A 26,580-nucleotide genomic window follows, 5' to 3' on the forward strand; every position below is an offset into this window, starting at 1 on the left:
ATCCGGGATCAACGGCAATGAATGCAGAATGAGCTGCAACTCACGCTTGGACCAATGCGGACTAGGGGTGGGGCATGAGCTTTCGCTTGCTGACAGAGTCATGTGACAGACTCCTCACCACTTCCTTTTTCACCTCTTTTCTTCTTCTGCTCCTCTTCTTCTCTCTCTTCCCTGTCCAGAAACCTCATGGCTCCCGTCTGCGAAGCTCTCCATCTTCACAGGCGGTCTATGATTTAGTACCAGGGCACTTGATAGTCCCAGGATTCACTCCTCTATCTTGCCATCATGTCATCTGCTAATTACGTATGCCTCTCGGCGTCTGATGCAACCGTGTTTGCCGCTTTTTAACACGGGCAGCAGGTGTCTCCCACTTCCTCAACATCAACGCCAGCATGGCACCACTTCGAGCGCAAGGTCGACGAGGTCAAACCATCCAAGACGTACGTTCCTCCCTTCGCGCAATCTTCCTGCTCTTCAATGATGCTTTCATATTCAAGTTGGGAATCTCTCTGAAAAAAATACTTGAGGAGAACATGTTAACTTGTGTTTCTGACCCGTTGCCTACTCGTCTGATTTTGCTCGCTCATCGTTGCTATTCGGCTGCTAACGTCATGAAGCGATATGAACAGGCTTGTGATGGACTACCTAGTGACCAATGGTTATCCAGCCGCTGCTCAGAAGTTTGCGCTTGAGGCCAACATCCAGCAGATGGATGTTGATTCCATTCAGGAACGGGTTGAAATCAGAACCGCCATATATTCGGGGAACATCAAGGATGCAATTGAGAAAATCAACGAGCTCAATCCTCAGGTAAGAACTTTCCCGTTTTGCACCGTTACCGGCCCCTTGTTATGATTAGACCAAGTTTTCATGCACCACTCAGAACTACCCTTCTGGGTTTTGTTGATAAACAAACATCACTTCAGTCCTCAGTATGATCAACAAGCATACAAAATCATTGTTTCCTGCCATTGCTTTGGTTGGGTCAGTTGCTGACTCGTCAATGCAGATATTAGATGAAAACCCATCTTTGCACTTCGCGTTACTACGCTTGCAGCTCGTGGAGTTGATACGTTCCTGCACATCCAGTCCGGACGGAGACATCACACCTGCGCTCGAGTTCGCTACCTCTCAGCTTGCTCCACGGGCACCAACAAATCCCCAATTCCTCGAGGATCTTGAGAAGACGCTGGCGCTTCTCATCTTCCCCAAGGAGAACCTAACACCCTCACTAGCTCCTCTTCTTCATTCCGATTTGCGTAGGGATATATATGCCAAGGTCAACGCAGCTATACTGCAAGACCAAGGCGCTCGTACAGAAGCACTGCTGTGCGACTTCGTCAGGTTGTACGCCTGGGCGGAGCAAAAAGCCCGAGAGGCTAAGAAGGATATCCCTGACAAGCTGGATCTTGGGCTCGGGGAATCCAACAATAGTAATTCCGCCCGAGACACAGCAAGCAGCCAGAATGGCGCCTCTAACGATACTGTAATGACCAACAACGGGGACGTTGACCCGATGATCTCATGACCGGCTGGGCCTGTCACTAAGCACACCTGCGGAGTACATTATCACCTTAGTATTGCGAACCTCGATCTCTGTTCAGCCTAGGCGTTTGGAACGATGTCGGTCTTGACTCTTAGCATCCTCGATTAGCCGGAATACTACGGATTTGACATTCACGTCTCATGTGCCTCACTCTTGGTTCCTTTCCTAAGTACTCGTCCATGGTAGTAGTTAACTGTCTGGGTAATTCGCCTGCGAGAATTCACAAGTCATGCGAGCCGTGCTTTGCGTCACTCGGTTCAGACTGCTACTTGGGCTTTGGACAACAACTAGGCAATGTTCGAATACATGGACGGAATGACCTGGTCCAAGAGGTCGAGACGATATATAAACTCAGCGTAGGCTGGTCTGGATGTGCACCTTCGATACGGTGAACAACTGAACTATATAGTTTGATATTTACCTCTACCTTTCATGTCATAAACCAACTTCTGCAAAAGGAACCTTGATAGGTATGGCCTACTCCCGAGGTCCTAGCTGTATAAGAATACATCACTGTCTGGACGACGAAGAAACTCAACGATTCCAAGATGATTATTTATTCCAATCAGTGAATATTCGTAACATCTAATTAGTAGTACTGTAGTAACCTCTAGCCAACCATCTATCTAGCTAAACAAACATGACAAGGACAGGATAACTGCCCATCAAAAGTGTCAATCCAATCGGTCCTGAACAACCTCCTTGCAAATATATACGGTTTAGAGTTAGGCCCAGTTGTACATATAGCTCTTAGACAAAATAAGAACAAGATTAGAAGCTCATGAGATCTGTTCGATAGGTTAGTCACAGTTAAGTCGCCCCGGCTACAAGGAGAGGAGAAAGGAAGTTAAAAGGAGAAGGGAAGAAAAAGAAAGCATACCTCTTCCAAAAAGCGACCTCTTAGCCCAGTCCATAGCAAGCATAACCCGTGTGCGCAGACTAACACTCTCAGCAAAGTAGACGCTGCGCCAGAGATACATAGCCAAGACACCACCGCCGAAGTTCAGGCCACCAAAGTCAAAGATAGCCGCGTTGCTAATATACGCCAGACTGCCGAGATGTCTGTACTTGAAAGCCTTGTAGACGGCCTCATCGAGATCGCCGTGGTCAATCTCATTAGCTTGCATGCCGGGCATGGCGGCAGCCATTTTCGTGAGCTTGAGGCCGAGGTACGCGCCCTGTTGGTTTGCGCGTTGGGCGGTGGCGGGGAGGGAGGTGAGTTTCGTGTCGATTTGGTGGAGGAGTTCGGAGAGTTCTTCGAAGTCGAGGGTGCCTGAGTGGTCCTTGTCGTATTGTTCGAAGAGTCTATCGACGCGGCGGAGGTGGTTGGAGGCTTGGGGGAAGCGTTTCTTCACGCGGGCGGCGACGTCGTGCCATTCGCGGAATGTGAGGTGGACCTTTTGGGGGTCTTTGCCCTTTTCCCAGGCGATGGTGCGGAGGAAGGAGAGGATGTGGTCGGCGATTTTGTTCTGGACTGTGGAGCAGTCGCCCATGGCGTAGACGTCGCCGAGGGGAGCGCCGATGAGGCGGAGGTGGGAGTCGGTTTCTAGGGCGTGCTTGTTGTTCTGAGCTTCGAGCTTTTTCGAGATTTTTTCGCAGAATTCAGCGCGGGCTATCATGTCAATTAGCACATTGACGGATGATGGATGCCAGATGGAACCTGCTTACCGACACCGGTTGACCATAGACAGAAGCCCATAGGGATTTCCTTGACTACGGTCTTGCCGTCCTCTATTTGGCTGAAGACCACCCTGTCCTCGCGGACTTCCTTGACTCTTGCGTTCGTCAGGACATCGACGTCATCTCTGGCAAAGCGAGCCTCTGCAAATTTCGAGAGAGCCTCATCGTATGTGTTGAGAATATGGCTGCGACTCTGAATAATGTGCACTGAGATCTCGTTTCGGAGAATCTTAGGGAACGAATACAGCAGGTCCTCGTTGAGGAGATCGAACAGCTCCGACGCGAATTCAACACCAGTCGGGCCTCCACCGCAAACAACAAAGGACAGCAGACGTTTGCGCTCCTCATCCGAAGTCGTTGGCAGACATGCGAGTTCCATGTTATCCAGCACCTGGTTCTTAATTCGGCGAGCGTCATCAATAGATTTCAAGAAGTGACAGTTCTCAAGACCCTTTACACCATGGGGATTCGTAACGCAGCCTAGGGAAAGTAAATAGGTTAACGCACCCTGCAATGGCTGGACATGCACACTTACCAACGCCGACTACAAGCTTGTCATAAGGCAGATAGAACTGCTCTTTCTCCCCCTTGTTATTCGTTTGGGTAATCTCGACCAGCTTCTCCGAGAACTCAACATCCACAGCCTCACCCTTGAGGAAGTGCCCATGAACTCGCTGGACAATGCGACGGACCGGCTCAACAAGCGACCTCAACCCAAGCGTCCCAACAGTCGCGGAGGGCAACATAGGCGTAAACAGGAAGTAATTCGTCGGAGAAACCACAGTAACATGATAATCACCAGGATTAAGCTGCTTGAGCAGGGCAACGCTACCCCAGCCCGTACCTAGAATCACCAGCCGCGGCTTATTCGTTTGACCCTGCATTGCCTCTGAGTCGTAATCGCCCACGAGCACCTCCGCAATGGGTAGGTTCTTTGGTCCTCCACGGCGTGGGTTGAGAGCCAATTCCGAGACCGGAATGGCTTCTGCAGTTGAGTGTTCGCGGTATGTAGTCGCATCGTAGATGAAGAAGGCTACCACGGCCGCACTGCTCATCACAATAAAGAAGCCGCAGGCCGCGAAGGTCTTGACTATGATGTTTCGGATGCGTGATTTCTGGAGAGGTTCATTGTCCTGTGGTGTTGCGGTGGACTTGCGTCGGATGGGATATTGGGGGTTAAAGAAGGCACGTGAAGAGAGACATTGTGGTATAGATTTGGGATTTGTGTGGTATGCTGACCGTCCCGTCGTAAATCTAAATGATATTGAAGTATTTGAAGCATAAAGTCTGCGCGAAAGAAGCCCGATCCTTCTCAGCGCCAGGGCGTCCGGACGGCCCGCCAGCAGCGCGGCGCTCATGGCTCAACGCAGGATGGAGAGGAAAGGGAGAGGAGAGACAGGAGGATTTTGACGGTCAACGCCACGATAATAATAATACTAGCGGGAGCAGAGAGAGAGAACAAAAGAGTGAAGAGCAGAAGAAGAGAATTGGTGTCGTGTGGATGAGCTGTCAGTGAGTTCGTGTGGACGGCTAGAACGGTTCAAAGTTCCTTGCCTGGCAACGTCATTCTGCCGCCGACCAAGCATTCTGGCCTGCTCCACCTACATGAGATGCCCTGCTAAGCCAGAGTGAGTTTAGTGCAGTCTAATTACGTGGAAATTCTTCCGATCTTCCTCAATCCCAGCTCTGGCCCAGTGGCCCTGCGCTGCCCGTGCGATCCGGCATGGACTGATTGACCCAATTTGTGCCCTCGCCAGTCGCCCTATACCTAGTCCTCTCTCCGGGCAATACAATTCACCCCGTTGTGGTAAAGGCAGGGGCCGCAGCGATGAAACTAGTACATTTATATAGAGTAAAAGCATCCGTTTCTCGCTCCTAGCTTTGAACTGATGTCCGATTAACGGAAGAATAGCAGCGCGCTCGTTCGGAATATAGACGATGGATTAAACGGGCTAGAGATAAAGGACCCATCATAAATAAGTATGGTAGCAGAAGAAAGGGCACTGGGCCAAGTACAAGAAAGAACAAAAGGCAAGATCATGTCCACGCCATCATGAGACTCAAATATGAAATACAAGCCCTGCCTGTCTCGAACGCCGTTTTCCGTTTCCCCAATATGCACCGTCTAATACCTGCAGAAAACAGCCAAAATACATGTCGTGTAGGTCTTAATTTGTAGGACGTCTACTCCAGGTCCCCATCTGCATCTGGTGTAGCGCTTGCACTGCTTCGCTTCTTGCCGGAGCCTGGCTTTCGGCCTCGGGGGCGTTTCGGCGCGCTCTGACTTGACACCGAGCTCTTGCGCTTTGCCGGTCGTTGTCCAGCAACCCAGTTCGCCGGAGCGTCATCGGGCTCGCCGATTGCGTCGAGACTGTCCCCTTCAGCATCATCAGCTTCCCCAATCTTGAATTCCTCGTCGATGGAAAGCAATGTGGCGAATTCGCGGCACATTTCGACCATATTCTGCTCGCTATCTAGAGCTGACATGTTCCGGGCGATGGCCTCCCAGATTTTATCACCGTTGACCCCTTGTACCTTGGTGGCGGATTTGTTGAGCTCCTTGGCGGCGCTCTTTTCGTTCTTGTTCCGGACGTGAATAGCGACACCGTACAGGCGACGAAGGTAGGTTCTCGCCTCCCACAGCATGGATAATGAAGCAGCTGCAACAGTAAGATGCCGAAGTGTCGCCGGGTTGATGTTTTGGAGAGGCATGATATCTGTAGCCTCCGGTGCCGTCGGCATAGATGTACCGTCTCCTTGTGGCGCAGGCGCTTCCTGTTTAGGAGGGAATATCTCCGTCTCAATGGTATGGGCTACAATAGTTCCTGTCGCAGAAACAATGCGCTCCATGCAGCCGATAGTCGCCATAAGTTCAGCAAGCTGGTTGTAATCGAAGAACGCCAGGTTCTGAGCTATAAAGCGGGAAAGGAGAAGATGCTCCGGAGGTTTGCCACTGGAATCGAGCCTCTTCAACTCGAAATTCACCTTGGAACATAAATTAGAGAGGAATTTCTTCTGGTACCGGCTGTTACTGATCTTGACGATGTCGAATAGAGGCGCTAGCTTGGCGACATATGGCCGGGCTAGAGCGCCAGCGCAATCTCCGACGACATCGCGCTGATAGTAAAAGGCCTCCTGAACAGCACGCATGTATTCTCTCTCGAACATAGATTCGTATTGCTGATGCAGCATCTTGTGCGTTTCGTACGCCACTTTAGCAATCGCTGGGACAGTGGATGTTTCTAAAGAAACCAAAACCCCAGCACACTCTTTGGGGTGGACGAGACCCTGGCGATTGATACTGGCAATCAACTCAATGGCCGTCAAGGCATACGAGTCCTGCCGAGATTGCGCGACTCGAAGCATATTCTTCAGAAAGTGCTGGGCAATCAACGCCGCGGCTCCGTCATTGTCGCTGGCTTTTAGTGAGCCGCTTAGCCTAGTCGTGTTTTCCTGGTCTGCGACTTCGGCGACGGGAACAATGGACTTTTCTGCCTTGCCTTCATGCATCGCGAAGAAGTCTGAGAATGACTTCAAAACAATGTTCTGAAGGCTAGGGTTCTCTTCGTTGAATACTGCGGCTAGAACACGTCTTGACTCTTCACGACCGTAATGCGCAGGCCATGACTGACAAATAGAACCTAAACTTTCGAGAGCCATAACGCGAACCTCAACCGGCTGCTTTGACAGGGTGAAGGGGATGATCGAGTCGACCATGAGACCGGCGACAGAGCCGCCTTTCCATGACGGAAATGCGTTCTTGAAGTGTGGTTCATATTTCTCGAGATCACAATGTCGGCCAACACACCCTGCGATTCGTATATAGCTTTTGGCCCTCGCTGAAACAGCAGTATTGTTGTCAGCTGAGAGATTGACGTTCTTGTAATGCTGTATCGGCTTCAGAACAGAAATGGTGAGTTTGACGAGGCGGTCTGTATTTTGGAGTACCCCGTTGATAGTCCACAGACAGGCCATGACCTCGTTGAGCTCCGAACGCGCGAGTTTTGCCACGCTTTTGAAGAGATCATTCTGAACTTCCTTCAGGAGTGTATTATGAGCATTCGATAGGTATGGCAGAACGCATCGGTAGATGACCACTACGGAGCGGAACAAGAACAGATCCTCCGCTGTCGCAAGATGCCCAATATAAGGATGGAGGGCCTCTAGTTGATCTGGGCGCAGTAACTTCGGGTTCGTTTTGGCAAATACCGTCATTGTTTGCAGCAGAGATTGCTGAAGGTCTTTGCTTGAAGCTTCGTTGCCTTCAATCATTTTCTCGAACATTGTGGCAACCATCGCTTTGCACACCTTGAAATTCAAGGAAGAAGATTTAGAGTCAGACAACAATTTTCCTAAGCAGGCGCCAAGTGAGTCAAGAGCCGTATCACTCCTGCTCACTAGATGGACGAACAGCGTGACTCTTTCTGCAAGCCCAACTTTCAGTTTGGGCGCATCTTGAGCCGAGTCAATCAGGTCATGGAACGGAGTGAGCCAGATCTCCTCGAATGTCTGACGCGCCAAAGTCGCTACACCCTCCTCAAGGTCGACAGTCCGCTGGAGAAAGCTATCCAAAATAGCCATCTTGAGTTCAGTGCGTGAGGTCTTCAGGTATATGTCCTTGAGCAGTCCAATGCACCGTTTTCTGACACCGGCTGCTGGATCACCAGCGCAGGCCAAGATGCTTCGACACCCATCCTCCTCGAGATTCGGTTTAAGAACAATGCACTTGGCGATCAACGACAATGCAGAGTCACGGACCATGGGCGAAGCATCCGTTGCGCAACGAAGAATCACGCGCATGACGGAAGCATCTCTGTCGAGGAGACTCGGGTCCTTCTCAAGCATATAGATGACACTTTTCAGACTGCGACTTCGAACTTTGGCTTGGTCGCTCGTGATTGAATTAAGAAGCACTTTCAGAATCGTATCAAAGGCCTTGCAAAAGCTCGAGTTTAGGACGGTTAGGATGTACGCGAATTTTCCGTGAGCGGTCGAGATCTTGTCGAATCTCCTAAAAAAGTATTAGCATCAGCTCGATGATGGCTTGTCCGTTGCAGCAGGTACCTATGTGTCTCCAGCCACAGTGGATCGGAAAACTGCTTTGCAATAAGATCGACAAGATCCTCGGTGGCATCATCGTATGTAATTTCATCCTTATTCTCCGAATTGTAGTATATGGAGCAAAAGGTTTTCGCCCATTGAGCCAGGAAAAAACCTCTGGCGCTGGCGAGTTGCCAGTTGTTCGAATTCTGATCGTTGAAGAAGTATTCGAGAGTCATCCGGTATGGACCCTCTGAGACGACGAGATCTTGCGGGTGTAGAGCACGGGTTGAATAATCGTCGAATAGTTGCTTGAGGGAGTCTGTGAGCTCAGAATCAGACTCCTCCATGGCAGGGAGCAGGTGCTGTGCTGTAGAGATGAGGTCGGATATAGCGGAGCCCATCCAGCCCAGGAGCTCTAGAGCCATACTCTTCGCCGTGGCAGGGCTCTTGTCGAGATCAGCGATGCTAACCATGTGAGATGCCATGATACGAAGAAGCAGCTCGGCAGCAGGCCAGTCTGTAGAGCCTAAGACTCCGATCAGATCCTCGGTGAAGAGATCAAGAATATTTCTGTATGGCTGATCGCCAGTCTTGGTGGAAGTCATTGCTCGTTGGACAATGAACTTGATAATATACTGAGCGCTTCGCAGAGCATTATCGTACAGGCGATTGACCTTCGCTGCAAGGCGTTCCAAGGATACATCTGACTGATCATCGTCATCAACAGCCTCGTCCTCATCGGATTCTTCGTCCTTATCCTCCGACTTCACTATCTTACGCTTAGTCCCGCGCGACCTGGGAGATGGAGTATCTAGAGCTGTCGTTTGCACGAGCTGCATGACCAGGGCGGTTAAAAGTTGGATGTTCTTGCCGTCTGCGAGCTTGAACTGTCTGGCACTTTGCCGGGTAGACGGAAGCTTTTCTAGAGAAACTAAGATCTCATCAAGAATGAATGGGCGTTGATCGGGATATTTCGAGAATATCTTAGCGAGGACATCCATGGCTCCGCGTCGAACAGATTCATATTTCTGACTACCCACGGCGGAATCCTTCTCCGTATGTGAGTTCTCCACGAAGATGAGTTTCGCAGCGAAGAATTCAGTTGCGTTGATTGCCCCTTCTGAGACATCGACCCGTGCGAGGAAATCGGCGAAGAGACTGAGGACCTTTTTACTTTGTTGGATAACGCCACCAATAGCGCGTCTTTCAAGGGAACAGAACTCGAAAAACTTCGCATCTTTTCCCCCGGGGCGAGCTTCAACGGCTGGTATGACACAGTGGTCGAAGACCTGGTTGAGGAGGTTCGGGATGGCTTCAATCAGATCCTCCTGGCAAAGATCCCTTTCAGTTTGAGAGCCAGACATTGTTTGTAAAAGAGAGTTGACCGCGAGAAGGGCGTTATGCATGTCGTCTATTTTCTTTAGCCAGTCGTGAGTCGCTGATTCATCTGAAGCATCTTCTAATTTCAAACCAGGCACCTGGGCCGCAATAATTGGCCTCTCGCAAAGTTTCTGTATCCGACTGAGATACTCTGATGGAATGTCTTGGAGCCTATTGAAGCTGACTACCTTTCTGATAGCCTTTTGGAGACGGGTGTGAGCGTCCGAGGAGAGAACTGGGCTGCTGGCCTCCAGCGATTGAAGGGAAGTGAAGGCCATATTCGCACTATCTGGAGTTGCACCAGATAAAATTGGGTCGAATTGATCCTCTGATTCGAATATCTCATGAAGAAGGTCTTGCAACTTGACCAAAGCAGCATCAGCCTCCTCCTTCTGAGCTCTTAGCCGAATTGATTTTAGATTGTCATCTCTACCAGCACTCAGGTTCCTCTTCTTTAGAGGGTTGTATGCATCGGTGTTCGGCACAGGTTTGACTGGTATCACGACAGAGAGCTGGCTTGCGGGTTGTGCAGGCTGGTGGGGAGTACTAGGGGCGATTTTGTGGTTCGGAGGGGGCTTCTTGTTCGAGGATTTGGATTTCTTCAACGGGGTCCCATCGTCCGTATCTGCTGGTGTCGGATCTGTCACTCATCAGCCCAAGCTTCATACCCTGGGAAATGAGGGAGCGGAGTCTCACATCGATAAGCTATATCTGTTGAGTCCAGCATCATTTTGGCGAAGGGTCCGAGGAGATCACTGCTCGGAGCCGATTCGTGGGAGGCACTGAGTGACGGTGGGGGGTTCCGGGTTCCTGTTGGAAGTTTAAATTTGCTTGTAACTAAATGTTAGCAGTGTAGGAAGACAGTAGAGATAGAGCTCGCCCACAATTCAGTCAACTGATCCCCATCCAGTAGATGTTGTAAATACTCGCGAGATGTCTCTAAACGGCTCGACTCGTGACGGCCGAATCGGATATCGTCATTGAGATCGTTCAGCGCAGAGCGGCCTGACTGGAGGATATGATTGATCGAGGTCGTGGTAGGGGGTCTGCCAACGTCGGGTCGCAGTATGCAATCTAGAAATTAAATGATCAGTTCTGAAATTATAGACCTTCTATAGTCTAGTGAACTCACCCAATCCAAAGACCGGGGCACTGTACATAGGAGAGTACTGCAATGCCTCCTCCACGGCTAATGGCCTCTCCCGGCGCTGAAATTGCGCCCTAGCACTCCCATTTTGGGCGTGCGCTTGGCTGTTTATGACGACCTGCACGGCTGGACGCCAGTTTTGATCCATGGTGGTAGCAGTGGTCCCTTAAGGAGCACTGCAGATCGATTGGGGAGAAGGATGAATTCGAAAGCAGGAACGACATGCTTCGCTCAGTGACATGGCTATCAGTCACAAGACCGAAATACACTCCCGTCAGACGTTCATTTCCGAGAGACACGGCAAACGACAGGTCGACAAACCGATGTTTGAGTACACAATAAATGTTAAGGCACCGCTACTATGATCTTGCGGCTGCCGCCTCGCCCTGACCGCCCAGCGTTAATGTACAGTTCTTGTCCACCGACTATGGCCCGTGCGTCCGCAAATCTTCCCGCGCGGAAAAAAAAAAGTGAGCAAAAAGTGAGCGAAAAAGCAACTTGATATACGGAAGGTTTTACTCTAACTACAAAACAATATGTCGACAATTGGCTCCCTGGTCTTCTGCACAGACTGTGGCTCTCTACTTGAGGGCTCTGTAGGAGACCCGACGAGAATTCTAACCTGCGACGTTTGCGGAGCGCGGAACAAAGGTGAGTTTCTGAAGCGTGTGAATGGTTATGACTCGAGGTGAAGAGATATACTAATTCCTTCTGCCATTAGACACCGTTCCGAAAACAATTGTCTCCGAGTCAAAACCAAGCTCATTTCCCTCAGCGCTGCGCGCAAAGCGGTCCGCGATTCAAACTTTGACTGCCGCCGATAAGAGAACAGAAGCCTTGACCGAGAAGGACTGCCCACAGTGTGGTCGGAAGGAGATGTACTTCACCACCGTCCAACTGCGCAGTGCAGACGAAGGAAGTACGGTGTTTTACACCTGTGTTTGCGGTTACAAGTATGGGCACTCCCTCTCATCGGTCAGCTTCGTACATAGACTGAATCACCGCGCAGGGAAACCACGAACAATTAATACCCCGTTTTCTATTTTTTTTTTTTGTTCATAATCTATGCATTTGGAAAGCGATCAATTTACCAATGTTGGCCATCACTGTGTCAATCAAGCGGCGGGGACCGCAGCAAGATTCCCAGAGTCTGGTACAATCGCATACTCGATCTCCCCAGATTTCTCATACTCCGCCATATCAAGAGCCACAATAATACTGTCTCTCACGACTTTTTCCGAGTCGTTCAGGAACTTCTTCAAAGTGTCCTCTACCCCCTCGACATCACCCAGACTGCCAAGAGCCTCCGCGGCTTCGTGCCGCACCATGCCGACCTCATTCAAATCGCTGAGAGTTTCTGTGAGACTGGGAACGGAAGCTGGGTGGCAGAGCTGGCCGAAAACGAATGCGATCTCATGGCGGAATAGCGCAGACGGATCCTTCATGCCCTTTGCCAGAGACTCAACGGCTTCCTTGGCGGTCGGGAGATCAGGAGGCGAGGCAAGATCGCGCAAGCCAAACATGGCACGGTATCTTTCGAACAACGGCAGCTTCGTATCGAGCAACGTCGTCTCTAGGTCAGGGATAGAAGGTTCTTTCGCAGACAAGGGCATCGGCGGGGCGGGGTCAATTGAGGTGAAATCACTAGAACATGTTAGACTATATACCAACAGAATCGCAACCAAATGTCGCATAATCCTTTCGAAGGACATACCTAGGCTTCAACTTCTCAGCTTTCCTAGCCTCCGACTGCTCCCACATAATGCGGTCCACGGCAATGTCGCATGTCTCGCGAATAACATCCGACTCAGTCTGATCGTCCCGAAGCCGCTTCAGAACCTCCAAGCTGCTCTCATAGCCCAGCGCACCCAGGGCCTCTGCGGCCTCATGGCGACACATCGTATCCTCCTGGGTATCCTTCACGACGTCAAGCAGGAACGGCAAGGAATCAGTGTTCCGCGTCTGACCGAGGCAGTATGCGAGTTCATGTTTGAGGAGAGCTGAAGGAGACGCGAAGCCAGCAGCGATGGCCTGGATCGCGGGGAGGGTCTTCTTGGTGGGAGGTTGCAGGCACGCGAGGTGCTTCAGCGAAAACAGGGCGCGGAATCGACGGGCGAGTGGTTCAGTCTCGGAGGTGAGGACTGTGCGGAGGGTTTGGACTGTGATGTCCGGGTTTTCGAGATTGTCTGTGGCCATTTCTGCAACAATTTGAGGAGGTAATTGGAAAATTTTATCGACGTCGAACAGGATTAAATCATAGAGGGGGGATGTAGATTTTTTTGATCTTATCTGCCGCAGATAATAATTTTTTGGCGGGGTGGCGGGGTCTAAATCTGCGGCTAGGCCTGCTTTGCTGCCAAATGTTCCGGGTCGGACGATATCTGATCTTTTTACTTGGTTCCTGGTTTATTCGGAGCTAGTTTGTTTTTGTGTTATTAGATCCTTAGATGTCTGTATGAAAGTATGTCATTGATGCAGGGCCTGAAATATTGTATCATAATGGTTGGATACGATTCACATGGGGACATTCTGGCCCGGAAAGATTTTCGCAGGGTGAGCATACCATGCAAATAAGCTTGAGCACTATCTGCGTATCTATAAGACAGCGGTCTCCAGCTGATTTGTGCCTGGCCTGGAGTTGACAGCAAACCGCAAGCAGTATGCCAGAAGCCCTAATATCATGACAATACTTCTGTCTTGGTGAAAAGTACTGGAGCACGGACTTGAATGAAAGCATGAGCATTCCTAGCAGCAGGGGTATCGTCACATGTCTTTCCTTAGTTAGAAATCTTCGCGGAATGAGATTTTCGGGGATAGACACTGCTAGACACTCAATAAACCGAACTTGGCGGGAACAAAATGTACAAAATCCGGTAGTAATTCACAGTGAGTGTCGACTCAATAAGACGTAGATTCTGGTGTTGATAGTTTTATACGGCATCTAGTGAATGGTACTATATCGAATGTAACATGTCTCCGGCTTAATCTTGAGATCGGCTTTAACCTTGACGTACTTCGTAATTGTGTCAAATGAACAGGTTGCCCACTTCAGGGTGACAGTACGAGTGTACGAGTAGAACAAATCAAACCCATTCAATTCTGGAAAGGATGCAAAGACCATAAGCAGTTATATACAAACACAAGCATTAGAGAAACAAGCTTATTTGGTCCTGATATGCTTGAGCTTCCTGTTCTCGTAGATAAAGTTGTTGGCATAAGCCTTGGGAACAAACTTGCGCTCATTAGGCTCCTGAACAAAATATTCGTAGCCCTGCTTTTGCGCGAACAGGATTGCGTCTTCCTTTGACTTGAAGTTGATGTGTGTGCCCTGCATGCAGTCTGCGGACGATTGCCAGCCCATCAGAGGGTTCTCCCATCGGTGACCCTTCTGCAAAATATCCCAGTCCATCCTCCAGTGGTGAGTGTGCCAGTCTCCAGACTGTGTAGCAGGCTTCGAGGGGCGGTAGATCCTTGAAATGCTGTTAGCCATTGCTATCGGAAGCTTTTGCTTTAGACCTATACCTGACAGTGCGAGCCTGAAGATCGGTAGGAGCACCAGAGAGAACAGCAGCAGGGACTGTCTCGCCTGGCTCGCTGCCATCCATAACACGCTTGGGCACGGGAGAGAATTTGCTTGAATCGTGTCAGTCATTATCCACTTAGTGGGCAAGGGCGATCGTACGAGGTGCCGTGGTCGATGGTAGCATCGTAGTCAGGCTGGTGACGGGTCAATGCCTCAGCAGGAGTCTCCTTGCGAATCAATGTGCTCTCCGAAAGGGGGGTGGTTGGCGCATCAGAAGGGTCGGACTTGACGGGACCGTCAGCTCGGAAGGCAGTTGCTGAGAGCATACGGGTGTTGCGGTATGCCATGACCCTGCCCGCCCGAGCGCAGGCCATGTTTCCAGCTCTCATGAGCGACATTGTGTCAATTGTGCCTGTTGTGGTGGGAACAGAGCAACAAGGATGAGGGTGGATTGACGAGGTGAGGTACTGCGACCTTGCCGGTCTGAAGGCAAAGCCCAATCTGGTTTAGCGTGGTGTGCGGCTCCCTACGTTCTCTTCCGACAACCCGCTTTCTCAGGCACTTCCTCCCATCTTCTATCGCTCACCACTCTCTTGATTCATTCGCTCACGTCAAGGTAAGACGATTAATGTGTATATTGGATGCGGCCTCCATCTGCAACATCTGGTGCATATTCGGGTCGCTAACATTTCACTGCCAGACTGCGCAAAGATGAGCTACATCGCCCGCCGAGGTCTCTCGACTTTGATCCCTCCCAAGGTAAGAAGCTCCAGAACAAACTCGATATATAAGCTTTCTGAGAATGCATTTACTGATAATTGTCAAATTTAGATCGCTTCTCCCAACGTAAGTCCACCTGTGTCCCCCGAGTTACCGAACCCGATCCATGACGTTCACCCCGTTTTGACGACACATGAACCTCCCTTGATATCTCTTTGACCACCAGATAACTAACAATTGCGAAGGCCATTGGTGCTGCTAAGGATGCTGCTCGCATGGACCGCGTTGTGAACTTCTACGCCAAGCTCCCCCGTGGTGCTGCTCCTAAGGTTAAGCCCACCGGCCTCATCGGACGCTACCAGGCCCGCTACTTCACCGGCGACAAGCCCTCTGCTGCGCGTAAGTGATAATAAACCGTTGTCTTGTGCTCTATCACTTATTCAACTGACTCTTATAGCCCTTGCCCACGCCATCGGTGGTATCCTCATCCTCGGCTACAGCATGGAGTACTACTTCCACCTGCGTATGATCCTCCACATCTTCCTTTATGATGATCAATCCAGCTAACTAGATATCAGGCCACCACAAGAACCACCCCCACTAAATTACTCCCGACTGGTGCTGGACGTGTGGGGGATTTGTGTATATATCGTGGGCTTAGAAAGCAGCCGTTGTAGAAGAATACCTGTGATATTGGCAATCCCACCCTGTGACATTATTTCCTATGCTCAGATCTTTTCAAGAAGTAATCTCAGTACGTTGTCTGTTTTCTACGTGCGGAAACTAGCTATATGGTTGAATTCGGAATGCCGGACGCGGTTGCTAAGAGGGAGGAGTCTGAGGCTGGATGGAAGGACGATAGTCTCACCACCTATTCTATCCAATATCATTACTGTAGCAGAATTCGTAAAGCACTGGTGAATAGTATCAACCATCGACTGACTTGAATGAATCAGTCTATGAAATGATTCATGGTTCCTTCGCTGTCACCTCCGCGGCGGCTCCAGCCACAGGGTTTGCAACACTCTGCGGCGTTTCCCGCGCTAACCGAAAGCAGCCACCCTAGTCTTGGGAACCTGAACCATCACTCATCATCAGTCACTGCAGCCATCACCCGATCATCATCAATTCAGAGCAGAGCCGCTTTATCGTGACCTCCCTTTCGGGATACCGTGGGCTGTTGCCTTTGTCCTTAAGAGCTCGCTCCGTCACCCGTCATTCCCTCGAGTCTCGGTTCTTGTGCTCCACAAGCCTCTTCATTATCCGCCCTTTTGATCGTTCGGAGCTTTTCACTGCTCAAACAGCTGAGCTCACAGTTCAACCGTGGCGACTCTTGATCCTTAACAATAGGTACCGTCTGAGCCCTTCCTTTATTTCTATCCGTGCTCCTAGAACCCCAGTCGCCCCGTGCTTGCATATTTACAGTTTCAGAACACATGTCTAACAGATGTCGCATCTCGGTGTCCGCGCAGACTCGAGAATTGTTATGGCAGAGCAGAACGGCCACGATGTGGTAAATCTGACCCTGTCGGGCGGCGATCCTTCGCCTTCCGACGTTCCTGCGAGCACCACCGACAAGAAACCTGCTGGAGGGGACGAGGGGGAGATAAACACTACCGCTACAACATCAAACGAAACGAAGACGAAAGTTAACGCAGAGAATCAGAAAATGCGCACGAAAACACCGACGGAAGCCAGTGACAAAGAGACATACGAAGAGCAAACGTCGACAGTGAGTGTTCTGGACCAGCTTCCAGAGCCTCAACTTACCCCGATACAGGATGCATCGAAGCAAGGACCGGGATCAGTGGCTACAAAGGTACTTGAAATGAATGGGATTACATCTACATCAGATGGCGGGGAGGATACGGCGTCGCAGGGTGGCTCGGAGTCGGATGCGAGTCGAACGGAAAGCAGAGTTCACAGTCGTGCTGGATCAACCAAACGACCAACGACCTTCAAGCCAGTTTCTTTCGCCAAATTCTCCGTCCCTAGAGCGCCGGGCACACCTCCGGTGACTAAAGTTCCTGAAAAGAGTACGTACTTGTCGCCCAGACTGAGCAAGAACAGAACCTTAACATCACATAGCTCCCTTGTCCTCGGGGACTCCATTGGGCACACCTTTACAGAACCCTCGGCCTCGCTTAGTTGCGAAGACGACGAGCAGCTTGCGTGATTCGTTATCTAAAACAGGCATGGGCGGCGCTAGGCTTGGGGGAGGCGGACCTGATCCCAACCAGGTTTGGAACAGGAATCGACGTATGGCAACCTGACTAGTGAAGCTATGCCGGAGTATTTTCTAACCCGTCTGTCCTCATAGCGGTTCAACAAACGCCCCCGAAACATCTAACTGATGAGGAGCTGAAGCAGCAATATGGAATCCATATGACTTCAAGAATTCAGGAAGACGGTGGTGGCACCGAGTCGAAATGGGCTGATATTGATGACGATGAAGATGACTGGGCTCCGGACACGATCGAATGGAACGATGGGACGAAGACTGACTTGAAGAGCGAGCAAACTCATCCTGAGCCCGTTTCGACGGCTCCGCAACCGCCCGCGACCAAAGCAACAATGGGAACCAAGGAGGGATTGCCGCCGGTAGAACCAATACCTACGGCCGAGGAACCTCCAAAGTTCATCGCCAAGCCTGTCACGTCTATTGGGCCAAATCCTACTGTCCTCCGGCTGGGTGCTAATGCAGAACGCCAATCGAGGACTGCAGGTCTCTCAGCAAAGGGGCCTAATAACGAAAAACACGCCCCGTCTTCTACAAGCCCTGCTCCTCCGGCCAAATCGCCTTGGGCTCCAATCCCACCTATCGATAGAGCGTCTCCGGTCAATCCACCTGTTCAAGTTCAACCCCAGGCCCGACCGCCTTCTTTCAGGGAAGTAAAAGCACATGATGGCCCAAGTGCGCCTATTGCTCCCAAAGAGATTGCAGCAGATGACTTCAATCGTTCTTGGAAGGAAACACAACCGGGAACGCGAGAACTCTTTAACTCTAGATCAGGACGTTATGAGCCTGTACCCGAAACGAGGAAAGGCAGCGCCTATCGAAACGAGCAAAGCTCCCGCGCCCCATCTGTTCTGCAACGGCCTGCAGCCGGTGAGCATGCAGGGCCTGCAGAGCCTTCTGCTGCATTCCAGACTCACAGAACGAGCGCGCAAGATGGTGGACACTGGACTCGCCGTCGAACTTCGTCTAATGTCAGTGGCGGAAGTGGAAGCTTTGGTCGGCGGATGTCAATCGGTCGACCTGACGCAACCCAAAGACAATTTGAGGCTAGACGCGGCTCTCAAGCAAATGGAAAGGTCGAACCAACTTTTCAAGCACGAGAGCAATTCCCTGGCGAGGCGCAATTACGGGACGTCTCCCCCATGCGCCACGGCCATGGGCCTTCTTGGCCTCATAGAGAACCGACCATTGCGCCAGGAGGAGCTCTCAATATGGCTTCTGGAGCAAGTCAGCCTCCCACTGCCCCTGCTGTTGCCGATGGGCAAGCTGGAGTGCCGCAACCACCGCAAGAGGATGCTGTTGCTATGCAGGAGCGAATTATGAAGGAGAAGCGCATGGAGGCTCGGCAGCGACGGATAGAACAGGAGGAGAAAGAGGAAGCTGCGAAGCGTGAACGGATCCAAAAGAAGCTTGAAGCTCTGGGGCCCCCTCCTGAGAAACCCAAATCCAAGAGCAAGGAATCACCAGAAATTAGCAAGGTTGAGACGACAAGTACTGCTCATGCTCAGTCACCCCCGAAGCCTCCTGTGCCGGAACCTTCGGGAGCACCAAAACAATATGGCATGATGAAGGTCCATCACCCAGACAATGTGAAAAGGTTCATTGAGAGAGAAAGAAGTCAAGACAAGACTGCTCCAGCGAATCATACCAGGCGCGTTTCGGAGCCTAAAGGCGAAGCAGCTCCGACGAACGGGCTTCCGGCACCCCAGGAACCTTCCCGCCCGGTCGAAGATACAGCTGCTGATGCGAAGGTCGATGAGGAGAGCACACAATGGAGGGGTGGCATTAATGTACCTCCAACATACACTACCACACCTTGGGCGGCCAACCCCAAACTTGTTGGCCCTGCTGCCTTGTCAAATCCCTGGAAACCTTTGAGCAACGACAAGACGTTAGGCAACGGCATCTTCGAGCAAGGCCTCGGAAATTTCAGGGACTTAACGTTGCGGAACCATCTTGGCTTGGATCAGTCGTCGCTTCCCCCTAGCTCACAGCCGTTTCCCACCACCACGCGATCCGCTCAAGAAAGCGCAACTATATCTCCGCTGCCGTCTCCAGAAGCCAGGCACGCTTCTTATGATTCATTGAGCCCGATTGCTCGCCCCGGACCTATTGGGCCTCCAAGGGCGCAGCATTTGAACCGGCAGCATGAAGCTCGTACCGCTGCTTGGCATGACTTCCATGCTGTTGCTACGAAGCGCGAGGCGGAGGAAAACGAGAACTTGCGTTATGAAGCCGCCATGCGTGAAAGTCAACCGTCACTTCCGATCACATTCAATGAGACCTGGCGGCAAGTTCGCTCAGGAGACCAGGCTGGACAGAGGCAAGTTGTCGGTATTTCGAGGTCGGCAGATGGAAACCCTCCAATTCCAAACCCTCTATCCGGTCTTGACCACCCCGTTGGCCCCCTTCCCTTCGCGGAACCCCATGCACGTCCTATTGTCAGCGTCCCTGTTCGCAGTTCACGATTCTTCCCCCAGGTGACGGAACACAGGAAGCCGGTGTATGAAGAAGTGGACTTTTTCCGAAGCCCTTCGCCACCCCCTCCAGAAGAGGTATCAACTCACCCAGTATACTTTGGTGATTCGAGCCGACCGCTAGTACATCTTCCTACGCCAAAGCCAATTGTGAAGCTTCCTCCAAAAGTGGTCGTTCCACCGCCTCCGCCACCCACCTTCGCTGCTATGGCTGCTGCGAATACACGTTCTGGCCCCACAAATTGGCAGGAGAGAATAAACACCCTCTTTGGTAAGAAAACCGCAGTGCCAGAAAAAAGGAATGCCTTGGCGGTTTCGTCAGCGTCGAAAGAGCCCCTTGATGTGCAGCTGCACATTGCAGCAGTGTCTGTTTCGCTGCCGTACAATGGAGAAGCCCAGTCAGGTGATGGTGAGCCAACCGCGAGGCAAGTCGAAGAAGCAGAGGCAATGTTTGAGGACCGTGAAGTTGGCTCCCTACCTGTTGTACGAGTGCCCACGATGGCTCCTCCTGCCGCCTGGAGAGCTGCACCAGCACCGTCTCAAGCCCGGCTGCGCGCTAAGGTCTTGAAATCAATGCAAGTACATAGTGTTGAGCCTTTCTGGTTCGGTCACGGTGACAAGGATGGCTCATCCATTCAGCTATTCGTCCGTCTTCCTGGTGCGGTTGAGGCAAAGACAATAACTGTCCCGCGGAAACCCGGGTTTCATCCTAACCCTCGGCCACGCGGACAGGCTCCATTCAAACCTCGCAAGAACACCAAGCCACGAGACGGGACTAGTAACTCAAACTATAACAAGAAGACTGCCCCTCAACAAACGAACAGCAGCAATCAGACGCAGCGCCAGCCTCGAAAGGCATCATGGGACATCGCTCCCGCCAGTTCATCTCAATAAGCCAGTTGAACAGGCCACATTGCCCACCCCAATTCAAACGCCTCTCTCTTATCTAGTGAAATAGATAAGAAAGCTATTTGAGTCTTCATCTCCTCCACCTCTCCGTCACCTCTCGAGCATCAGTCAGTCTATTCTTTTTCAGGTTTCGGGTCTTTACATCGAGTTTTTGATTGAAATGAGCTACGCATGCTGGGGAACCAGATGGAATTCGCGCCGGGAATCAATTCTCTAGCATATGTTCTTTAGTTGTCGTTCTTACCGTACAATATTCCCTACCTCATTTTTTCCATCGCCTCCGGCTTACATATATGGCTTACACTTCTCGCCTTCGTCTTCGCCTTCTCCAGTATTAGCTTCGCTTTGAAAGTAGCCATCACATGCAGTCTTGAGGGGCTCTATACAACTCATGCATGCTATGCGGTGCTAAGGTTACTCTGCTATCCTATGCTATGCTGATTCTGCGGGCTGCCAAGATCGTTGATTCGATCCATTTGAGAGGATTCAAATACCCTACACAGAACGCTGGATGCGATTACTCATTAAGACTTGTTGATGGTCTCCTATTGAAAATACTGCCTACTTAGAATATTTAGGTCATAGGCAAATGGCATAAGAATGGTCCTTATTTCTATGTGAAAAATACATATGTCCAGCTAGGCTTGTAGAGTCTATCTAATGGTACTCCACGATTACTCCGCAGATACCGTCGGCTAACCCTGCAAGCATACGTATGCTTGCTAACGAATGTACGAATTCTAAAGGATATTATCAACAGTAATCCGGCTAGTTGAAGGTGAAAGATTTTTTGAGTATGTAGGTATTTCTGATATCGAACAACAGATCCTCAAGGACTAAGCCCAAAACTCCAGCTCCAGGTATATCGCCCCCATGAACGCCTTGCCCGCTCCTCCTGCTAATGCTGGAATAATAAGTAAACAAAATCTGATCGTGGGGAAAAATGAAAAATAAAAACAATAGAAAAAGTAGAGGGAGCAGAGAAGATAACAAGGGAGTAAGATCTAAACGCTGAACATCGCTCGATCCTTTCATCACCAGTTCCATGTCCGACTAGAAGCAGTGAACACGGGAGGCTTCCACTGGAGTCGAGCGGGGTCGATCTTGCGGGATCCCTTGACCTTTTCTTTCTCTAAACGCCTGTTGCGCTCATCGACAACTTGGTCTGTGAGTACGATGACCCAGTTTCCTTTCTGTGGAACGGTCAGCTGGTTTAATGTGACGGCGCAGGAGCCGGAAGAGACGTACATGATATCTAAGCATTCGGTATGTGACCAATGTCTCATGAACGTCTTTCTCGGTCATTGATGTCAGCACCGCGAGTTCGTTCTCGCTTACTGCTTCGCGCCCAGTATCCATGAGAATCTCGACTAGAGTTTCGCGCCAGTATTGACGGTACCCGAGTAGACCAAGATCACTAAGAGGCTTTTCCGGAGAACCGAGCTTTCCTTCTCGTTTGCTGAGCTCGTAGCTGAACGAGATGAGAAGTCTTCCGAATCCGCGCCGTTGGTATTGAGGTAGGGTTAGGATACAGGCAAGATTGTAGCCTTCGGCAGAATCCTTCTCTTTGGAGAAGTAGCCCACAAGATGACATCCGGTCTCGTCTCGAGTGCACATGCAGTAGAAGAGGAAAGGATCGACGTCGTAATAGAGGGTTTTGTGATCGAGGAATAGTTTGCTGAGAAGACAGAGATTGCGGCACCATGTTCGCTGTCGACGGCCGTCTACTTCGAAGAACGAGATGTTGTCGTCTCGGTAAATCTCGTTCCCAGGAGGATGTGTGAGTGTGCACTTTGAGCGATGTCGTTCAAAGGCACGCTTGTTGTCAAAGTAGCTCAGACAGAACTCATCGATGTAGATCACATCTGCCTCAGAGAATGACTCCGGGTATGGAGAAAAGTACCAAGGCTCGATATCGAACTTGCCCATCTGGAGCCGATCTAGGTTTCGCACTCGGTGAATCTCTGTCGGGTTCTGTGTCATACTTCCGCTGGTACGCAGTCTCTCAATCTCTTCTTCGCGCGACACCTTGCCCATAGCCTTCTTGTCCTCCTTGATCTCCTTGGCATCAGCAGCGCTCGCATCCATCATGTCAATATCTTCAGAATCAGCCCTGGGGGTCCCTTCCGCAGAAACCGCTTCTGAGCCCAGTATAGACAGGTTCAAGGGTGTCCCGTCGCCACGGTTCTCCTTCCCGCCTGCCTTTGATGGGCGCGGGGCCTTGCCCACGTTAGCATTCTTGCCAGTGAGAAGATCTGGAGTGGCGGAGACATCACGGCTGCCAGCTCGCGCGCGCTTGTTCTTGCTGGGAGCTTTGTTGGCAGGGCCACTTTTCTTCTTATCAGGCTTCTCGGGCTGTGGCCATTCCACTTCTTGGGTCAGGTCAAGTCTGTTGCCAGGAATCCATTCTAAGTAAGAACATTAGTATTGCGCTTCCCGTACATGTTCCAGCGGAGGACGTACCATCAAGACGTTTATTAAAGTCGACATAATGAACGCTGGACCCACGATCAGCGACAAACGTCCGTATAGAATCATGACAATTCAGCTTACTAGAATACACGACCGCTTGGTTTTGGTTTGACAGATAAGATCTCCGCTTTTCGTAACTGGTCATCCTGTTTGAAAGTCAACCTCTGTATACAACAATATCACGTGATGGTTCGCGAAAAGCGACCAGCAAAAAGGGATGCACAACGCACCTTGTGGACCATGGCCTTCATACCGATCCTAGCTCTTTGGTTAGCAGATGCGACCGATAAAACCAGTGTCAACTAGCCATAAAATGACATCTAGACGATTTTTATGACCTCTGAAACTTACACGATGTTGTCTTCTGTGGTGAATCCCTTGTCGACGGGGTCCGGTGTCCCGGTGGTCTCCACATCTCGAACACCCATAGTGCCCAAGAAGCGACTTCTGGTCTATACGATGATGAAATGAGATGGAATCTTGTTGTCGGTTGACTCTTGCGATGAAAATTCAGCCAGGTCTTGTGGCGGTGATAGAGGATTGAGTGTCGGAAGGGGCGGGAGAGACCGCCTTCAGCCTTTTGTGGTTGTCCGCTTTTAGTTCCCTGGCTCTGGCGTCAGGTTTACGAAGTAGTAAATAGTTACAATGAATGTCTACAAGAGTGAATGAAAGCCATAATGATAAAATACATTGCGCAACTGTATAGTATTAGACTGGCTTCCACATTTCCGCATCTCGCTCTCAATGCCAACCATTTACCATGCCTCCAGTGCCCGTAACCAGCTCGTCCAGCTCCTCCTTTCTAGATCGGTACTGCTCCTGTGCTTCTCGTTCCCTTCGCATTACAAAGGCTACATCTTCTCGTAGCTTCTCGAGTCTCCTTGAGATCGCTGCCTCTTCCGAGATCTGAAGAGTGCGGAAAGCGTCTAGTTCGTCCTTCGACTTTTCTAGGGCTGTGTGGGCTTCGGTGACCTTTGTCCTGAGCATCTTTGCCCGATTCTGATATCCTCCATAGTGCAACGCCAGCTTCTTCTCAAGCTTGTTTCCTTGCTCGGCGGTTGCGAGGAGGGAGGCTTGCACGTTGTCGAATACGCCAATCATGCGCTGTTCTTGCTGATAGTCGTCCTCTTCCTCGTCGTCGACATAGTTCGAAAGCCCAGGGAGAGTGTTGTCGCGGCTTGACGACAACTGCGTATCAAAATCATGCGTCCAATCTTGCAACTTTCCGGAGGATGAAACTTCTGCCGCAATGGCCGCACGAGCCTCTGCTAGCCACTTATCATCGAGCCTCTCCAACTTTCGAGGTTTGCCCTCGATCTTGGCACCGGGGACTGGGAATCTGCACGCATCGTTCGCAATCAGAAGAGCGGCCTCCTTGGCAATCAAGCCAGTAATCGGCTCTGTTACATGCAACGCCCGCTCCATTAATGCATCAATGTCGAGCACAACAGGACGGGGCAATGCGCGCTGGTAAACCTGCGTCTGACGTTTGTGTTCGGCTTCAGCTGCGCGCTCCCGGGCTTCCCTTTCCCTCCTGTCTCGCTCCGCCGAGTCTTCCTCTGAGTATTCCGCTGCTGCGGTTGGCTCAGCCGTTTCAGAAGGCATCTCCTCCAGCTCCCACTCGGTTTCCTTTGGTTTGGGAAGTGCCGCCAACTTGCCACGGATACTTTGGCGCGCTAGGTTCTCTTGCATCTTTATATCCCTAGGCGTGTTTCCGACGAGCTGCCCACCACCAACCTCCCGGTTTAGTGAGAAGTGGTCACGAGGTGTCCGGAGAGGAGTGGCCCCAGGGCCAACACCACCAGGCACTGGTGTCGCGCCAACTGCGCCTCCTTGTCGGAAAGGCGTAGCCATAGGATTCGGTGTGACAATCTGTTGACGGCGGGGAGCAATGCCATCGAACCCCGTAGAAGACCCTCCCTCGTGCAAGGGCGTATTTTCTCCACCCAAAAGTGAGGATTGAGTTTCAGTTAGAGCTCTGATGTTACGAATTTCGTTCGCAATGTGATCCTCCTCCGGAGGAGCCCTAGGTGTCCGGATCGGTGTACCTCCAACCATGGCAGAGTAATTTCCAATGAGACCTCGGGGGCCTTCCTCATCATCCACCATTTTGCTGGCTTTATCTCCGGCCATTCCCATCTTGATGATGTCTTCCATTTCGCTTTCGCTGACCTGGGGGCTAGGAAGGACTAGTGCTCTCCGTTTGCTGCTCTGTTCCGCCTCTCGAATCTTTTGCATCTGGCCTGCTCGAGCAGCGGCCGCGAAGGCGGCGGAGTTACTGTTCTTATCGTTCTTTCTCTTCTTCCGCTCGGGGTCCTCGTCCTGGTCCCCTTTGCGCTTGTTCGCAAGTTGCTGTTTCCTCGGGTCAAACATCTCTCGCTGTCTCTCATTGCGGGCTTCTTCCTCGGTAGTGTCGTAGAATCCAGGCGCGGCTGGCTTTTCGAATGGAATATCCGCGTTGTAGTCCATCTCGCCCGCTTTTCGGGTAACGATCTTGATGTTGATACCCGCATTTTTCAGTTCACGGCGCTTTTGAAGTACTGCAAGTCGGCGTGATTCCTCGAGTTGCCGCTCTCTAGCCTTGCGTTTTGCCTTCTTACCCTGGGTATTCGCCAGACGCGCTCGAGCCTCGCTCAGCATTTCCTTCTCATCCTCATCAAGATCGATCGTATCCGGGCGGGCAGGCTTAGATTCTGGATCGGGGTCAAGTTCACCGGGTCTAAAAGTTGTAAGCAATAGTAAATCCGAACGTCCGCTTCTGTACATACCGTAACCGTCTGACGTCGTCCGCGCTCGGCGCTGAAGCCTCGTTACCAGGACCTCCCAAGCCGAGTTCATCGTTCTCACGAGCTTCGGCTTCATCCAAAAGCTTCTGGTAACGTTCCAAGCACTGCGTAGCCGTGCGACCCACGATAGGCGCGATCGTGCGCCATTGCGTTGGCATCAACTTGGCCAGATGTAACAGCTTTTCATCCTCCTCACGAGACCATTCCACCTTCCTGATGCCGGGGTCTAGCCATTCAATCCATCGTGCTTTACATTGCTTCGGCGTCTTTCTGGCAAGGAGAGAAGATACGCGCGCCCATTGATTTAGACCGTATTTCGAAACCTAGCGGAGAACGGAGAACGGAGAATGTCAGTTATGTCGCGTCAAAAAAGCCATCAAATAAGATCTTCGAATGCCAGCTTACCGCTGCCCGGAGGACTTCGTCCTCGATATTCGTCCTAGAAAATGTCAGCTGGAAGGTTAGAAGTTAATGACTTGTGACTTTTGAACTTACCAAACACCTCCTTTGACGACCGGCATGGTTGCTGAAGGTCAACGAGACCGTCGTTATACCGGTCGAGGAGACTCGAGTACAATTCTTTGAAAATTGGGCGCAATGAGCTGCGACGAGTACGTGCAAGCTGGCCGGTGACGAGAACAGCTCACGCGGAGATGGA

General features: G+C 51.1%; 9 protein-coding genes across 9 annotated transcripts; 4 read left to right on the forward strand and 5 right to left on the reverse strand.

Moving 5' to 3' along the window:
- Positions 1-14: 14 nt before the first annotated feature.
- BDV17DRAFT_266680 (uncharacterized protein) lies at positions 15-2,072 on the forward strand. Its single transcript, XM_073758297.1, has 4 exons — positions 15-303; positions 361-440; positions 618-810; positions 1,010-2,072. Exons 1-4 carry the CDS (start codon positions 286-288, stop codon positions 1,526-1,528), a joined length of 810 nt encoding a protein of 269 aa, XP_073614196.1. The 5' UTR covers positions 15-285; the 3' UTR covers positions 1,529-2,072.
- A 15-nt stretch (positions 2,073-2,087) lies between these two features.
- Positions 2,088-4,714, reverse strand: BDV17DRAFT_266683 (putative NADH-ubiquinone oxidoreductase 64 kDa subunit). The gene is made up of 4 exons (XM_073758298.1): positions 3,762-4,714; positions 3,215-3,706; positions 2,427-3,158; positions 2,088-2,334 (listed from the first exon to the last, which is right to left on the reverse strand). Exons 1-4 carry the CDS (start codon positions 4,582-4,584, stop codon positions 2,318-2,320), a joined length of 2,064 nt encoding a protein of 687 aa, XP_073614197.1. The 5' UTR covers positions 4,585-4,714; the 3' UTR covers positions 2,088-2,317.
- Positions 4,715-5,249: 535 nt separating this feature from the next.
- BDV17DRAFT_126316 (putative sister chromatid cohesion protein Mis4) lies at positions 5,250-11,102 on the reverse strand. The gene is made up of 5 exons (XM_073754077.1): positions 10,782-11,102; positions 10,534-10,723; positions 10,346-10,479; positions 8,291-10,289; positions 5,250-8,237 (listed from the first exon to the last, which is right to left on the reverse strand). The coding sequence occupies exons 1-5, from the start codon at positions 10,942-10,944 to the stop codon at positions 5,411-5,413; spliced, it is 5,313 nt and encodes a 1,770-aa protein (XP_073614198.1). The 5' UTR covers positions 10,945-11,102; the 3' UTR covers positions 5,250-5,410.
- Positions 11,103-11,272: 170 nt separating this feature from the next.
- Positions 11,273-13,150, reverse strand: BDV17DRAFT_266687 (deoxyhypusine monooxygenase). Its single transcript, XM_073758299.1, has 4 exons — positions 12,515-13,150; positions 11,806-12,444; positions 11,518-11,749; positions 11,273-11,447 (listed from the first exon to the last, which is right to left on the reverse strand). Exons 1-2 carry the CDS (start codon positions 12,990-12,992, stop codon positions 11,912-11,914), a joined length of 1,011 nt encoding a protein of 336 aa, XP_073614199.1. The 5' UTR covers positions 12,993-13,150; the 3' UTR covers positions 11,273-11,447; positions 11,518-11,749; positions 11,806-11,911.
- On the forward strand, positions 11,333-11,824 carry BDV17DRAFT_292587 (DNA-directed RNA polymerase I core subunit RPA12; the record flags this gene model as incomplete). The annotated part of the gene is made up of 3 exons (XM_073762406.1): positions 11,333-11,447; positions 11,518-11,749; positions 11,806-11,824. The coding sequence occupies 3 exons, from the start codon at positions 11,333-11,335 to the stop codon at positions 11,822-11,824; spliced, it is 366 nt and encodes a 121-aa protein (XP_073614200.1).
- Positions 13,151-13,751: 601 nt separating the features above from the next.
- BDV17DRAFT_266689 (ETC complex I subunit) lies at positions 13,752-14,840 on the reverse strand. The gene is made up of 3 exons (XM_073758300.1): positions 14,479-14,840; positions 14,319-14,429; positions 13,752-14,266 (listed from the first exon to the last, which is right to left on the reverse strand). The coding sequence occupies exons 1-3, from the start codon at positions 14,715-14,717 to the stop codon at positions 13,957-13,959; spliced, it is 660 nt and encodes a 219-aa protein (XP_073614201.1). The 5' UTR covers positions 14,718-14,840; the 3' UTR covers positions 13,752-13,956.
- A 66-nt stretch (positions 14,841-14,906) lies between these two features.
- On the forward strand, positions 14,907-15,963 carry BDV17DRAFT_266691 (F1F0 ATP synthase subunit f). The gene is made up of 6 exons (XM_073758301.1): positions 14,907-14,935; positions 15,020-15,078; positions 15,151-15,165; positions 15,285-15,438; positions 15,497-15,562; positions 15,618-15,963. The coding sequence occupies exons 2-6, from the start codon at positions 15,031-15,033 to the stop codon at positions 15,641-15,643; spliced, it is 309 nt and encodes a 102-aa protein (XP_073614202.1). The 5' UTR covers positions 14,907-14,935; positions 15,020-15,030; the 3' UTR covers positions 15,644-15,963.
- Positions 15,964-16,134: 171 nt separating this feature from the next.
- On the forward strand, positions 16,135-21,344 carry BDV17DRAFT_266694 (uncharacterized protein). Its single transcript, XM_073758302.1, has 4 exons — positions 16,135-16,389; positions 16,471-17,075; positions 17,128-17,298; positions 17,360-21,344. The coding sequence occupies exons 2-4, from the start codon at positions 16,487-16,489 to the stop codon at positions 20,647-20,649; spliced, it is 4,050 nt and encodes a 1,349-aa protein (XP_073614203.1). The 5' UTR covers positions 16,135-16,389; positions 16,471-16,486; the 3' UTR covers positions 20,650-21,344.
- Positions 21,345-21,698: 354 nt separating this feature from the next.
- Positions 21,699-26,443, reverse strand: cef1 (putative cell division control protein (Cdc5); the record flags this gene model as incomplete). Its single annotated transcript, XM_073760233.1, has 10 exons — positions 21,699-21,872; positions 21,913-23,072; positions 23,128-23,162; positions 23,218-23,282; positions 23,367-23,394; positions 23,488-23,588; positions 23,896-25,855; positions 25,905-26,245; positions 26,328-26,361; positions 26,418-26,443. The coding sequence occupies 10 exons, from the start codon at positions 26,441-26,443 to the stop codon at positions 21,699-21,701; spliced, it is 3,924 nt and encodes a 1,307-aa protein (XP_073614204.1).
- Positions 26,444-26,580: the final 137 nt, after the last annotated feature.

Source organism: Aspergillus undulatus, assembly GCF_047715775.1.
Source record: "Aspergillus undulatus strain CBS 261.88 unplaced genomic scaffold BDV17scaffold_34, whole genome shotgun sequence".
NCBI classification, from domain to species: Eukaryota; Fungi; Ascomycota; class Eurotiomycetes; order Eurotiales; family Aspergillaceae; genus Aspergillus; species Aspergillus undulatus.